Below are 15,743 nucleotides of genomic sequence, written 5' to 3'. Positions count from 1 at the left end.
GTACCGTTATCAAGTGCGCCTACAGGCGAACCTTCTTCCGGCTCCGCTGGATCAGCGAAGAATCGTGGACAGCGAGCTGCATGCAACGACAAATTCTTCGGCGATGTCCATTTTTTTCCTGCCCTTTTCCACCTTACCGATGATTGCAGCCTTATCTTCCAGCGCGATGAACTTCCGCTTTTTCGTCGGAGGCGGCATTTCGCAGGCAGCGAAATCGTACGAAGCAATCGGAACACGTAAAAGTTCACGTTGCACCAAGCGGCCAAGCAAACGCTCCACAAATGGCTCCACACACGCGACCATGTGCTCGCAAAGCCGACATAGCCAAGCACAGAGCCAAGCCAACGAACGAAACTCCATGAGGAATGTGGATTTGGCTACGTAGTCCGCGATAACGAGCAGGTGTATCAGCAAGCCATCATCATCATCATTGTCGCCAGCTTTATGTTGTTTTTTTTTGTAAACAATGATGGCGGCTGCTTCTCGAGTGCGCTGTAGCGATAGTTTTGCACAATTTAAGTGTAGCATGAATGCATTTCAGAAGTTTTCGAGTGTAGTTAATGTTGCGAGAGTAGATTATCTGCGCACTCGTGTTTCAAAAATTTCGTTAATGAGGGACTGCGGTATGAATATCTTTCGTAGTCGCGAGTTACGAAATCCATTGACTCCTATGGGCGTTCACCGGTGCTCCGAAAATATTTCGTTGCGGTGAGAATTTTGTTCCCTCGGGATTTCGTTATCGCGGGTTTCGACTGTATTTCAGTTTGCAAACTAGCTTCGAGAGGCGGCCAGCTTTTGTCACCGTCGCGAGAGGCGGCGCTGGCGTAGCGTTGAGATCGGTTGAGATGCAGTACGAAGGGCGATGCTTGCTTCATTCGCGTGCTTTTGCTGCATTGTTGGTTTGTGCTCGCGCGTCAATCACTCATGTATTCTGAGGTTCCACACTTTCCACCAAGGCATGAGCTCTTCGCGGTATCTACTCAAACACGTATGCACGATCACTGCAAAGTGTCCGCGCGGATTTTCGACATGAACATGCCGTTAACTGGGTATACTTCGGCTGTGGCAAGTCCCGTACCGCGACATTTCTTTATTGGAGCTTCTTGTATGTTTAGAGGCATTGAAACCAAGTTGTCTTCAGTTTAGCTGCAAAGGAACCGGGTATGTTTTGAAACTTTTTGAACCCTTCTTGGCGCACTTCGGGACTGTGATGTGACAAGTGTCGGTTGTCCCGTTCACAAGGACACCACTGCTACAATAATATCTGGGGTATTTACGTGGCAAAACCACGATCGATATGGTTATGAAGCACGCCGTTGTAATGCCTCCGGAAATTTAGACCATCGGGTGTTTAATGTGCACTGACATCGCACAGTACACGGTCCTCTAGCACATCCATTGAAATGCGTCTGTCACGGCTAGGATCGAGCCCGTGACATTCAGGCCAGCAGTCGAGCACCATAACCACTGCACCACCGAGGCGGACCAGCAGTGTTGCAGAGCTTCACTCATACGTGGTGTTAAGAATGCACTTTGCTGCCAAAGATGCTTGTAAAAGCCTAAGGTCTTCCGAAAAGGTCGCATCCTAAAAAAAAAAAATTAAAGCTAATGTGAACGCTTCTCGTACAGTTCCGTCATAGTAACCCGCTTGAACCGACGTAGCGACCGCGTGTGCGAATAATGATTTTTGAGGCCGAATGGAATAGTGACAGAAGCGAATAGAATTGAACATGGTATAGTTTTTGAATAAGCCACGACTGAAACAGCCGTTCTTAGCACAAATGTAAATTGATGTTCAGGTCCTCGTATTTATTTATTTATTTATTTATTTATTTATTTATTTATTTATCTATTTATTTATTCATTAAACTCAAAGGTCTCAAAACTATATTACATGACAAGTAATGCCAGTAAGAAAGGTCGCTTAGGACGATGTCAGATAGAAGGGTATTCCATATTTCGTTTTCTTTTCTTTTTTTAAGTATACTGCAGGCCCTTCACAGCCCATGCGAGTGGGTACATGAGTATACATGAAAGTATGTACATTGCCGAAAATTCGTATTGAAAATTTAGGTTTCGCCCATACTCATATAGAGCTTTGCTGTAGAAGAAAGTGGATACGTATTAGAATGGGTGCATGCTATAGGTACACAGCATTTGCAGGCGTATGGCAGGAGGGACGCAATGGAATGACAGTTATCGGGATGACAGTTATCGTACTTTTGCCCCAATTTTGGCCTTACTTCATTGCATTGACATTTTGAAATATTCATAAAATATTCGGGCTTACAAATGACTGCTATTCGATTCGATGATAGAATCGATACATGATAGATGACAGGTACATTATTTGCGGTGACGTATACTTACAGGGTGTGTGCGAGTATTCGAAAATTCCGATATTCATCTTCTTCGATTCAATTCCATGATAGAATCGAAGAAGGCACTATATCATTTGAGTATCGACATTTTCGAATACGTCACTGCAAATAATGTACAGGCTGTTTCATACTTAGGGGAAATCTCGGAGCGCCTGGCATCGCGATGCGACTAGCGCTGCAATCGCGCGCTGGCAGCAGCTCACGCGTGCGCAGACGCTTCAAGAGTGTACAGTTGTACATCTGCGCACGCGCGAGCTGCTGACGGTTGCAGCGCTGGCCGCATCACGATGCCACGCGCTCCGAGATTTCCCCTAAGTGTGAAAGAGCCTGTGCCTGTAGCATTCATTTTCCCGAAATCGAATAAAAATGACAGGACGTATTCTTCTGGCTTTCTTGCTGTTTTTTGATTTGGTAGGCTTTTCAGCAGCAGGCGTAATACGTATTCAGGTGATTTTGGAATATGATTGAGCATTACGGGAGCCTAAGATGATTTGCGCATATACTGGCGAGAATTATTGCCAGTTACAACGGGAAACGGAATGAAGGTAAGCGCGCTGTGCAGTGTTTGCCCTATCTTTAACTTTTTTTTTTTCATGCCCTGTCTTACATGCTGCTTGTTTCTTGTTGTAATACTGAGATACAACTAAACGCACGTTTCACTCAAGTGAAGTGAAATGAGAGCGACTACCATATCGAGTTAATCGTTGTGGTAGTTGCTTGTCGGCCCCTTTCAATCAGTAGCGCAGTAGCAGACGACGCGCCGAGACCAATCCTAACGCGACTGCAGCGCCCCCGCCTGGTTGGCGATCGCGGCGAGCCACTCTGCGCCACTGCAAGGCCGCGCTCTTTGCCAGCTGAAGTAATCTAAAAACGTTGGGTGACAGGGCCCGTCAGCGCAGTACCATCGTAAAAGTGACGGGGCCCTTTACCGTAGATTTTTGGTCGTTTTGGACGCCCTCGTCGTGTGGTGTTCGTAGTGTAGGTGGTTGGCACGCTCTCCATGGAGTGTTTGGGCTGCAGGTCGTCAGTTCGATTCCTCCCGTTTTTTTTTCTCGTTTTTTTCCAGGTTATGTGTCAACGTCAATGTTACTGCTCTGACAGAGTCGTAACTTTTTCGTTCATGTCTGCGGCGGTTAGACAGCCCTAGCGTTCGGATGACGCGTTGTTATTATGCGACCTTGGTTCTAATCGCGCTGAATAAGAAAAATTTTCCTTTTTTTTTCTTTTTTCAGTATTGTTTGACAATACCGTCCCGAGCTTCCGGCTATTCAACAATAGTTACTCATTCGTGGTAGCATGGCTCAGCATGGGAGAGTGGAGCCCGTTAATCAGCATGTCGCTGCGCCGCTGACAGTCATGCGCTGCGCAGTCACGGGGACGCCATGGGCGCAGCGAGGACAGCCAGTCGAATCAGCAATGTTCCCTCCGAGATGTCTTTCCACCATGAAAAGCAATTCTAGAAAAAATCCAGGAAGACTTCAGGCGCAGGTGGCTGTTTTGGTCGGCGGTGCACGACAGTACGAAAACATTTCGGGGGGGGGGAGCAGCGACATTGGCGACATGCTGATATGCAGCGTCAGCGGCACAGCAACATGCTGATTAACGGGCTCCGCTCTTACACGATGAGCCGTGCTACCAAGAATGAGTGACTACTGTTGACTAGCTGGAAGCTCTGGATGGTATTGTGAAACAATACTGAAAAAAGAGAAAAAAACGGAAAACTTTTCTTATTCAGCGCGATTAGAACCGAGGTCGCATAGGAACAACGCATCATCCGAACGCCAGGGCTGTCTAACTGCCACAGACATGAACGAAAAAGTTACGGCTCCGTCAGAGCAGTAGCGTTGACGTTGATGCATAACCTGACAAAAAAAAAACCCGGGTGGAAAAGGAACTGACGGCCTGCAGCCCTAACACTCTATGGAGAGAGCGCCAACCAACTACGCCACGAACACCACTCGATGAGGGCGTCTAAAACGACCAAAAATCTACGGTAAAGGGGTCCCGTCACTTTTACGACGGTACTGCGCTGACGGGCCCCGTCACCGTAATCACTGCTTTACGATGACGGGGCCCATCACTATAAGTACGTCGCTATTATGACAGGCCCCGTCACTATTACAATATACACTACGGTGACAAGCCCCGTCACTTTTACGACGGTACTGCGCTGACGGGCCCCGTCACCGTAGTCAGTGCCTATTTTATTTCTGACATTTTCGGTGGACTGTTTTTCAGTATCCACTCGAGCGTGTGTGTTCCATTCGTGTATCGTTCAATGTAGTTGAACGTAACACATTCTCGCCAATCGGTCCCTATGATGGCATCATATGCAAGTTGTTGACTACATTTACGCCGATGGTCGTGCTTGCGTCCTCGATGGCGATGTGCCCTTGAGTTGCTCCTACGGGAGCCGTTGAGTCTCCAAATGGTCCTCTGAGTAGGCAGTCCGTGTCAGGCATAACATCGAAATTATGTTGTTCTGCAAACGCTGACGAAAAGAAAGTTGCAGTAGATCCCATGTCTCTACGCCGTTGATCTTCATAGGCACGATCCTACCTTGCGTGTGCATCGTCACGGTGCAGTGGGTGCGTTGTTCTCGTGCTGCTCTTTCTTAACCTTCGGCTGCCTTCTCCTCTTCGGTGCGTGTGTCAGGTTTCGTGCTGTCCTTCGCGCGGTGCCCGCGCTGTAAGCAGCGAGCGCATTTGTCGGCAGAGATTCTCCTGGGCTTGCTCGGTTGATGATCATCCTTCGCTGTGCTCTTGGCTGTCTCGATCCGTGCAGTGCTGTCACGTGGGGATGGCTTCATGCTTGTGGTTTCGCCTCTCGTCGACGTTGTACGTCTGTCGAACTGTCGCGCGTAGCTGATCAAGTCCAACACGCTTCCTTTTCGTAAGTCATGAAAAGCCGCAACCATAGGCTTTGCATTTTCCGATCGAACGCCTTGGATTAGCCAGTCGACGATGTCATCATCACTTAATGCATACTTGCCGCGTCTGATGCGTTGCAGTTGGGAATACATATAGTCTGCGATGTTTTCGTCTTCTTTCTGCCGCTGTGCATTCATGTTCTCTACCCACTTGCAAAACAGTGGCTATTTGTCCAACTCCTTTCATAGTGCCACTATCCAAGTGTGCCAGTTTGCCACTACCCTAGTGTGCCGGGAAGCTGCTGCTCGTCCACGAAGCCTTGAAATTCCGGCATTTAGCGTGGCCATGTCGTTCCATGAGCATCTCTCACGCATGTTCTCCACAGATGTGACCCATTCATTCAGGCTCGTGTTGTCTGTACCAAAAAATGTAGGGAGAGTCGCCGTGAGATCAGGCATAGTCGTAATCTGGATCGTGGCGTTTTCGTTGGCCCCACTGACTGTGTTTCCTGGCGCTCCCATTTGTCGTTCCAAGAGTTCTGCCATCATTTGCATCGTAGTTGCCAGTATCGTGAGTTCCGTCGAGTTTTCGATTCGTGTTGTCGTTGTGGGTCAATTTGAGGGTCTCCATTCCCATACTCGTCATTGCGGGTCACTGTGAGCATCTTCACTCCCGTACTCGTCGTTCAGTACTGAGTTAGTGTACTGTAGTTGAGTGTCTCGCCTCGTGTTCTCGATCCATCATGACTGCTCGTTTGTTGCACGCCGTGCTTCATTTGGGGGATGTTGGACATTCGCTGACACCGTGGAGGCCGGGGGCGTTCAGATTCGCTTCTGTCCCGTGTCGTTGACCTCGTGTCTTTGTCCTCACACCGCCTTTTCAGCCGTACCGTGTGCTTGCCTTGTTAGCAGCATGGGTTGCCGGTTTATCCGCATTGGAGCCTTTAATTGTTCCTCGTAGCCATGTCAGTGGTTGGTGAACATGTTGACACAATCGTTGATGAAAAACAAACAGATTTAATAACAATTAAAACGGATTACATAACTGCTCTTGTGCGAGCGTGTCTTCTCGCTCCGGACGGCAGACGTCACGTGATCTTTTCTCGCCTCGTGAGCCAGACGCACTTGTTCCTTCTCTCATTCATCAACAGGTGTCGCTAGTCTCTCAGCTCGTGAGCCGAGCGTTTTTTTTTTTCTTTTTGTCGCTCTCCGAATTGTTGGCAGGTGTCGCTAGTCTCTCAGCTAACATAGGATGTTTATTTGTGTTTTTTATTTGCGGATAATGTAGACTAATAGCTGGAGATGCTTTCTTTCGCATAGGTAAAAACATCAATCTAAAAATATTTACTATTTTAATCGTGGAAAGAAGTCGCTAGATAACTACCGACTGCATCAAAATGTAATGGCACTGGCCAGAAACATTTATGAAGGAAAAGACGTCACTAAGCGCTCAGCCGTAATTGGTTAAGAAGAAAAGTTGCAGATAATCACTGTACTGCCACAAAATCTTGCTTGAAAACTGATTTGTTTTGCTTGCTTTACTTTTTATATTAACACAAACAGACACTGTCGTTAAAAAAGCCCTGGAACTACAAAGCACATTAGGGGCTCTGGCTGCTTTTTAGCCTGTGGCCTCTGAGCACAGAGAAATGAGCACATGAGATTGTTTGCTGTGCAAAACCTTCTCACTTTTGTACCCTCATGACCAGCCTCGCATATGTGCTGTGCCCTCGTGAGTGTTGTGCAAGAGGTGAATGTTTCTCACCTTGGCACCCTTTTCCAATTGGTGTGGCACAACGTTTGTTACTATGGCAACGGTGTGACCAATGCAATGGTTGGAACAGGCAACCATGGGGCACACTAACATCTGCTATGCAGGAGCGTCGAGATCCGCCATGGGGAGTGTCGCGTTACGTAGTGGGCGAGAGAAGTGAGGACACGTGACCCCGCAACAATCGAGTTGAGTATTTTGAATTTTCTTCAATAAATAACCTTGGACTGTGTGCCCATATCGGTGCCGTTCTTGCTATGCTTATCTGTCAATCCTTCAGTCAACAAACTCCGCAATTAAAAATAGGGGTTCGAAAAGTGTTAGAGGGCCTCTTTAAAATGCAAGCTTCATTACATGGATAAATTCAGCCACAGTAGATAAATACTAAAGGGCAGCCACTGATGTCAAAACTAAGCTGTGCCCTAATGTCAACACAGCCTTTCAGAAATCAAACAATGAGCAGTCAGTAATACCCAAACAAACAAATGCACATGCCTCAGATTGTTCAAAATTGTAATACAACTGACATACTAATCAAGAAATAGTTTCCCAAGATTCATACAATGGTGTGTGTACTTTGTGATGACACAAAAAAGCAGCCATAGTAAAATATTCAATTGACAATATTACTGTAAAGCAAGAGTTTTGCAACAAACCATTGGTTAGCGCTGAAATAAAAACCACAGGGTACTCACAAAGCATGCGGTCCTGGAGATCACGGGAAGGAGCTACCATGATTGGGCTCTTGGAGTGGCAGTTGAGCAGACCAGGGTCAGCTCCGTGTGCCAGTAGTAGTGAGCACACCTCAGCTCGACTCTTGGAGGCTGCTTCGTGCAGTGGTGTGAACTGCCACAGGTCCATGGCATTCACATTGGCCCCGTGCTGCATTTAATTGCTACGTGTTTACATATTTAACCAAGAAACAAGTGCTTGCCCCAAGCTTAGCTGTCAAGCACGATGCAAGTACACATGAGCAGATTTCTTACCATAAAAGTTGCAAAACTACAATGTCCTAGAACGCGGGCTCTGAAACTGGGTTCTGTGAAGAGCCTTCTAGGGTTCTGTGAGCAATAAGATCGCAAGACTATTTATGTATTATCGAGAGTTCCATATCAACAGCCATGGCCTTCGAGATTAAAGATAACAGGCCAATGCAGCAGCGTTAATACTGTGGTTGCGTCATCACCCCCCATGCTAAAGTACATGAAAAAGTTAGGGGTTCCGCGGCACTCTGGAAAAGCCGTTGGGGCTACGAAGCCAGAAGGTTGGAGAATTCCTTTACTTTACTAAGAACTTTACTGAGACCCCGAGGAAATGGATCATGCACTTATGGGCTTCCTTAGCAACCAACACAAGTGCACTTGCGAGGTACCCACTACGCTATAAATCATTGTAATTTTACTGAGGCCCCGAGGAAATGGATCATGCGCTTATGGGCTTCCTTGCCAACCAATACAAGTGCACTTGCGAGGAACCCACTACACTCTAAATCATTGTAATTTTACTGAGACCCCGAGGAAAAGGATCATGCGCTTGTGGGCTTCCTTGGCAACCAATACAAGTGCACTTGCGAGGAACCCACTACGCTATAAATCATTGTAATTTTTTAGTAGGGCAGCAGGCGCTGTGCCATTTTTCGTCATTCTATGGAGAGCCGTGGTACCTGCTAAACGCATGTAAGGCATTATGCGCACTTTGTTGATGCTGTGCCTGATGACGATGAAGAATTATGGCAGAGCCCTTTGTAATGGGTTGGAAGCATTTAACAACCTACTCGTTGCGCAATTCGCATCGTGTGATGCCTGGTTATAGAATTCGCGTTGAGCGACGCTTGGTGCTTAGTTTTCTTCTACCACGCTATATTGCATATGTTAATGTGGTTCCTTCCCGACATGAAGCCTGTATAGGACCTTTTTGCAAAACAGTTTCAAGCACCGGCATGGCTCAGAGGTTGAATACTGGGCTCCCACGCAGAGGACCCAGGTTTGAACCTCGTTCCATCCTGGAATTTTTTTCTTATTTCGTTTTTTTTTTCTTATTTCGAGCGATACTGGTTACGGACACCGGCGGCGGCGGCGGACAACTACGGTGCCAAAAACGGCCGGTGAAATGATCTCACAACAGCTTTCGCTGTAGAACAAAATTACGGGTAGTTAACTGCTTATTCAAGTCTGTTGTACTACCAGAGGGAACGCGCCTTGCCATGTTTGAAAGGCAGTGCAGTACAGTAAAAGCTCGTTAATTCGACACCCGTTAATTCGGAAATTCGGATCATTCGGATGGCTCTATTGGTCCCGGCCAAAGTGCATGTTAATCTATGGGACCAAACCTTCGTTAATTCATCAGAATTGGGCTCCGCACCGCTTAATTCGGACAAATGCTGACGGCTGCCGCTACACAAAAGTGTGGTAAAGCATCGCTGGCACCACTGGAGCGAAACCGAAACCCAAGTGACATCGCCATCGTCATCAACTAGTGGGGGCGATCGCAGCGTCACCGAACGTCGGCGTCTTCTTTCTTCGCTCCAACGCGCTATGGTGGCTAGAGGGGGAGGTGTCAGCATCGGCCGGGCTGCGCCGTGTAAGCCGGTGCGGCACATTTTCATGACGCCGACAGGTGGCGCGCTCGTTGTCTCCGAGATGCCTAGAGCGAGGTCTGGCGAAGTGGTCTCATGGATTCTCTCCGGCAAAGTGCGTGTTATGTCACCTGTTGCTTCGCCTGCTCGGCTTTTATTTGTGCGTATTGGTGCCTGATGGCCAAAGGCCTTGCCGTAGCCACCGGCGCTTTACGGTAAACCGGAATTTCCTAGTCAGCGAACGCGTCTATGGCACGCTGTCTACTAAAGCGAGAAACGCATGTTGCGTTTTTCGCGACCGAGAAACGTACGTAGGTCGTGGTTTTTGCGAGCAAGAAAAGCATGTCACGTTTTTCGCGACCGATAAACGTATGCCGTATTGTTCGCGAGCGACAAACGCATGTCGCGTTTTCTCGCGATCGAAAAAGACAATTGTGCGGCGAACGCCGGTGTTGCTGCCGATCTCGTCAGCGCACAACATTTTCTGACGTGAAGTTGTGTCGTCCCGTCGATAGATTATCCGTCGCCGTCACCGGACCAGAGGACGCGTGCCTTGGTTACTTTATGTGATCGACAGAGCCTCGCAAGAAAGCCGAAAAGCATCCGCTACCTTGCACCGACGGCTCACCTGCGAGTTTGTTGTTTTCATGTGCTGACGCTACGTGATGGCAAAACTGCAGAGACAGCAGAGACATTGTTTCGCCCCTGGGTCCACTACGGGATACGTCTCGGACAGGAAAAAAAGATAGAAATTAAGGTCTCTCTTATCGCAGTTATCCCGCCGATGATGAACGTCGACCGCCAGGGTTGGGAACGTTCCATTCCACGAGCTGATAAGCCGCTGGACAAGAACAGCGTTGTCTGTGAACTTCACTTCGACGAGAGGTTTATATTTCGCAGCTACACACATGTGATCAACGGTGAAACAGTGGAAATTCCCCGTGGTCGCCATTCCCTAACACCAGATGCGGTTCCAGCTTTGTTCCCCAACGTCGCTGCGTACCTTTCCAAGAAGTTGCCAGCGAAACGGGGGGCATTAGCCACCGCAAACGACCACTCACTGCATAAGCCGAGGTGCAGTGTTTTCCAATCGTTACACTCCACACAAAGCTTCAGCAGTACGAAGCAATTACCAAAGCTCTTGTAGGGCTAGCTTCATTGATATGTTTGCCTAACCTCGAAAATTATTTGGTTATATGGTTAGTGTGCGCCGTAAGAAGTCATGGACGGAAAACGCGCCTCGCGTCCGTACCAAACACCTCCGCGAACCTAAGCCAGCGCGCGGATGAAATCTCGGAGCCGACAGACGCGCCCATGTGGCGGCGCTGCTGTCGGCACCGAGATGCCTCCCGCGCCGTCGTATCGTCATGAAAAAATGCTTCGTCTCCGGCGCGCCGTTGCTCACACCTCCCCCTCTAGCCACCATAAATGCGCCTCCGACGCCATTTTGGCCATTTTCCCTTGTGTTGTGTCGGCACCGTCTCTTCTTGCGGAGTTCTCTTTTTTTCCCCCGTTGTGACCGTGTTTACATGTGAGGCCCGGGCATGCGGCAGTAACTGACGATGGCATCGACGAGTTATCAGCCGAGTCCACCGACGATGACTGTCCGACCTTCGATGCTGTCCTTCCCACAAATATGACCCTTCAGGACTACATCGCGATTGATGATTGTGTCGCCACGACTGGTCTCCTGCCCTATCAAGAAATTATTAATGATGTCGTGACTTCATCGCACCTCACGGGAAGTCTCGGAGGCGCTTTTGATATTAGAGGACGTTTGCCTGAGCACTTGCAACAGTTTGCGTGCTGTTGGCCGTTTGGAAGAGTTAAGAAAAATTGTAATGTCAGCCGGAATCTGCGCGAAAACGCACACGACCATTACAAAATACTTCAGCAAATAAAGGTATGCTTCTGCAACTTGATTTTAATGTTTTTCCTGTTTATTCGTTAATTCGGCATTCGGTTAATTCGGACATTTTTTCCGGTCCCGTGAAATCCGAATTAACGAGCTTTTACTGTATCTGCATAGGAGCTCTCAGCAATGCGGCAAAGTCGGACTGTGCTACTGTCTAAGGCAGGAATATGACTTTTATAAAATGGTTAGCAAGTCTATTCCCTTGCATAAGCGCAAAGCATTGGTTACACTGCTGGCCAGGCACGCTAAAGTGTTTGATTTTGCACAGATGTCGCATAGACCTCAGGCACCCAGCACACGCACTCGTCACAAATCGACGCCGGATCTGCGCACCCCCTCCGACAGAAACCTTATCGAGTTTCCATGTCAGAGCACAAGGTAATTTCAGAGGAAGTCCGTAAGACCTCCAGCGTAATTCAAGAATCGTCAAGTGCCTGGGCCGAGCCTGTTATCTTGTTCAAGGCAAAGATGGGTCTTGGAGGTTCTGTGTTGACTCTCAACTCTGTAACTAAGAAGTTCATGTACCCGCTTCCTCGCATCGATGATGTCATCGACTGCCTGCATTCAGCGTCCCGTTTTTCATCGGTGGACTCGCGATCCGGGTAGTGGCAGATTCCCATGGATCCGACTAACAAAGAAAAGACGGCTTTTGTTACACGCGACGGTCTGTTTGAATTTAATGTTATGCCATTTACCTTGTGTAATGCCCTCGCCACATTTGAAAGATATATGGACACAGTCTTGCGGGGCCTCAAATGGGAAATCTGCCTGTGTTACCTGGATGATGTGGTGATTTTTGGCTGAACATTTGAAGCACATAATCATCGCCTTGACCTTGTTCTAACCTATCTGGAGGAAGCTGCACTTACACTGAACTCAAAAAAGCGTCGCTTTGGAGAACGTGAAATCTTGGTTCTGGGACACCTGGTGGATAACAATGGCGTGAGACCGGATCCGCAGAAAGTCACCGCTGTCAGCAACTTGAAGCAACCGCAGTCCCTCAGGGAGCTGCGAAGCTTCCCGAGCCTATGTTCTTACTTTTGCCACTTTGTTCTGAATTTCACTGGTAAGTACACCCACTGACTGACTTGCTGCAAAAGGATGTCCCTTTCCACTGGACACCGGACTGCGAAGCAGCCTTTAAGCAGCTACGGTTCATACTGACTTCAGCACTGGTAGTACGCCATTTCGATCCTTCTGCTGAAACGGAAATTTACACAGATGCAAGTGGAATCGGCCTTGGTGCAGTGCTCGTTCAACGCCATGACAATGCTGAACATGTGGTCGCTTATGCGAGTCGTTCGTTGAGCAAGGCAAAGCGAAATTACATACAGTAGAAGCTCGTTATAACGAAGCGGGATATAACGAACTAATGGATATAACGAAGCAATCGTAATTCCCCTTGAAATTCCCATAGACGCCCATGTATTTAAAACCTCGTTTTAACGAAGCTAAAATTTCCTCGCAATGGATATAACGAACCTTTTTTTTTTCCCCACCGAGCATTTACTGACCATTCTGATAGCCGGCAAGTCAATGTCTTATAGCGCGCGACGGTTGACGTCCCATCACGGATGCGGTAATTCAAAACTCGCGCCTCGCGCTCCCGAGGAGGCGCCTGCCAACACGCGCGAGGGTGCGCGTCTGCCTGCCTCCCCTTCCACTGAAACTCGTGGACCCACCCGCGCACGTCACCCGGCCTCCCCTCTCCCGCGGAACTCGTGGACCCGCCCGCTCTCCTGTTGCGCGCATGGACGGCGGGACGGCGACGCGGCGACCGCGCGGCGTGGGCGCGGGCCTTGTTGCTTGTCGCTCGCTGCGTGTGCATCAGAACAGCGTCTCTCTCGGTTCCCGCCGCTAGACAGGAGATGGACGACGGCAACGGCAAACGAAAGCGCAAAACGATTACAATCGAGCAGAAGGCGGCTATGTTGAAAGCCGTTGAGTCCGGCGTCAAGAAGAAAAAAGTTGCCGAAGATTTCGGCGTAGCGTTGAGCACGGTACCGCAAGCGTGTAATCGAAGCGCGAGACTAGTATCGACCTCTACATGGCGATCGAGATGCTACAGGCTGCTTGGATGTCTGTAACAGCAAGCACGATCGCCAACTGCTTCCGGCATGCCTCATTTGGCGTCAACAGCGGCGGTGACAGCGAAGATATCGGTGCTGCCGCCACTGAAGCTGCCGCGGGTGACCAAGACCTGGCGTCGTGGGACGCTCTCCTTGACGCCGGAGTTGTGCCCGACTGCGACACCTTCTGCACGTACGTCAGTGCCGATGCTGACGCGGTGACAACCGAAGAGCTGACAGAGGCTGAAATTGTGCGCGCGGTTACAGGGGTGGTGAATGACGACAGTGACGAATGTGTCGACGACAGCCCGGAGTTGGTGGCGCTCACGATGACGGCGAGGACGGACTTGACATAGCGGCAGCGGCCGAAAAAGCCATCATCCGTCTGAGGAAGACACAGCAGAAGTCTATTAAGGACTATTTTTCTGCTATGTGAGCCGCCAGCTGGTGTGCCGAGTTTGGCGTGAATAAAGTAGCAGTTCTTTGCTGTTCTCTCTTTTTTCTTTCTTTTGATAGTTTTTCTCCGTGCGACGGCCATTTTTCGTTTGCGTGGCGGGCTGCTGTGGGATTTGGTGGTCAGTACATCCTCTCTTGCGTGCTAATTGTCGGTAGAAATGGATATTGGCTATAACGAACTAATGGTTATAACGAAGTAATTACGACTCCCCCTTCAACTTCGTTATAACAAGGTTTTACTGTAGTCACAGGAGTGCCACGCAGTCGTTTTCGCCGTGCACAAGTTTCGCCCGTACGTCTACAGCCGTCGCTTCTCAGTCATCACCGACCATCATTCTCTATGCTGGTTGGTAGGCCTCCAAGACCCATCTGGACGACTGGCGCGATGGCCTTTGCGCTTACAGTAGTTTGACTTGACAGTGCGCTACAAGAGCGGTAACCAGCACGCAGACGCTGACTGCCTATCACGCCTTCCTCTACCGACAACCGAGTGCGACGCTGACAACTTGGACCAGTATATCGACACTATTGCCTCCCTGACCTTGCGACTTTCCAGACAGCCCAACACAAGGTCTGCTCCCGAGATTCTCTGTTCGCCTCCGTGAATGAAGACGCAAACCCAAGCTGTTTCGTGGTTCACGTCCTTTACAAGAATTATTCTGGACAAGGCGCCCGTCTGCTTCTAGTAGTTCCACACACTCTACGGTCTCCCGTTTTTTGGTCCTTATACAACGACGCAGCCTGCGGCCACATGGGCTTTGCCAGAACATTTCAACACATCCAGCAAAGGTTCTATTGGCCCAAGATGCGACACCACATGGAAAAATATGTTGCTAGTTGCGAACAATGCCGACACAAGCGTCCCACGGCTACGCCGCCAGGACATTTCCATCCTGTGCCACCTCCTAACTCTCCCTTCGAGACTGTTGGTGTCGACCTGCTGGCTCCGTTTCCCCGATCGAACAGCAACAATCGATGGGTCGTCACCTGTGTTGACCACCTGACGCACTACGCAGAAATTGCTGCAATACCTGCTGCAACGGCCATGGATGTGCCGCAGTTTATGCTTCACTTTATAATTCTCCGCCATGGTCCTCCACATGTTGTCATTAGGATACCTGCCAACCTCGCAGCATGAAAATTCGGGAGACCGCAGCAGGGGGGGGGGTTCTTTTTGGATAGCGGAAATTACTGAAACTGGAGACTGACATCAGAAAGGGGTAAGGATGTTTGTTCTGAGCTGCTTGAACCAAACTTCTTTATTGTGAAGGCACCAAGGCAGTTCACAGACGCACGTGGTACAGAATCCGTACTTGTCACCTTTCTGCGAAGTCACAAAGCACGGAAACCCAGCTGTGTATGAGTCCAGAAACACTTGCAAGTACTTTGATTTTGATGCCGTCATCGACCTTGTAACTGAACTCTGGAAACACGCAACCCCCACGGCAGACGGCGTAGTGTACAAAATGCAGGGGCCAAGATGGAGGCGCAAAAGTTCTGGCTAGGCTCAACGGAACGATTGCCGCAAATGAACTGAACGGTGGCCGAAGCGGCAAGATTGCGACGCGCGGCGCTGTTTCTCCCAAGCACGCCGATATCGAGAGTGCAAAGCACAATGGGGGCCGCTTGCTTACCGCCGGTCTGGAATGTGCTCGACAGTGTCGCCGTCTCGTTATCGGAGCGCTCGTGCAGCGCCGCGGCTCCGGC

At 49.3% G+C, this 15,743-nt stretch overlaps 1 protein-coding gene across 1 annotated transcript in view; it reads right to left on the bottom strand.

Moving 5' to 3' along the window:
- LOC119379489 (poly [ADP-ribose] polymerase tankyrase-2) overlaps positions 1–15,743 on the bottom strand; it is a 536,202-nt gene that overhangs the window by 407,686 nt on the left and 112,773 nt on the right. The window contains exon 6 of the mRNA XM_037648790.2: positions 7,717–7,903. Coding sequence (XP_037504718.1) covers positions 7,717–7,903 — 187 coding nt within the window. The remainder of the gene's footprint in view (positions 1–7,716; positions 7,904–15,743) is intronic.

This window comes from Rhipicephalus sanguineus, chromosome 1, assembly GCF_013339695.2.
Source record: "Rhipicephalus sanguineus isolate Rsan-2018 chromosome 1, BIME_Rsan_1.4, whole genome shotgun sequence".
In the NCBI taxonomy this organism is placed as follows: domain Eukaryota; kingdom Metazoa; phylum Arthropoda; class Arachnida; order Ixodida; family Ixodidae; genus Rhipicephalus; species Rhipicephalus sanguineus.
Note: the sequence above shows the minus strand (reverse complement) of the source record. Positions and strands in the feature narration are given on the sequence as shown.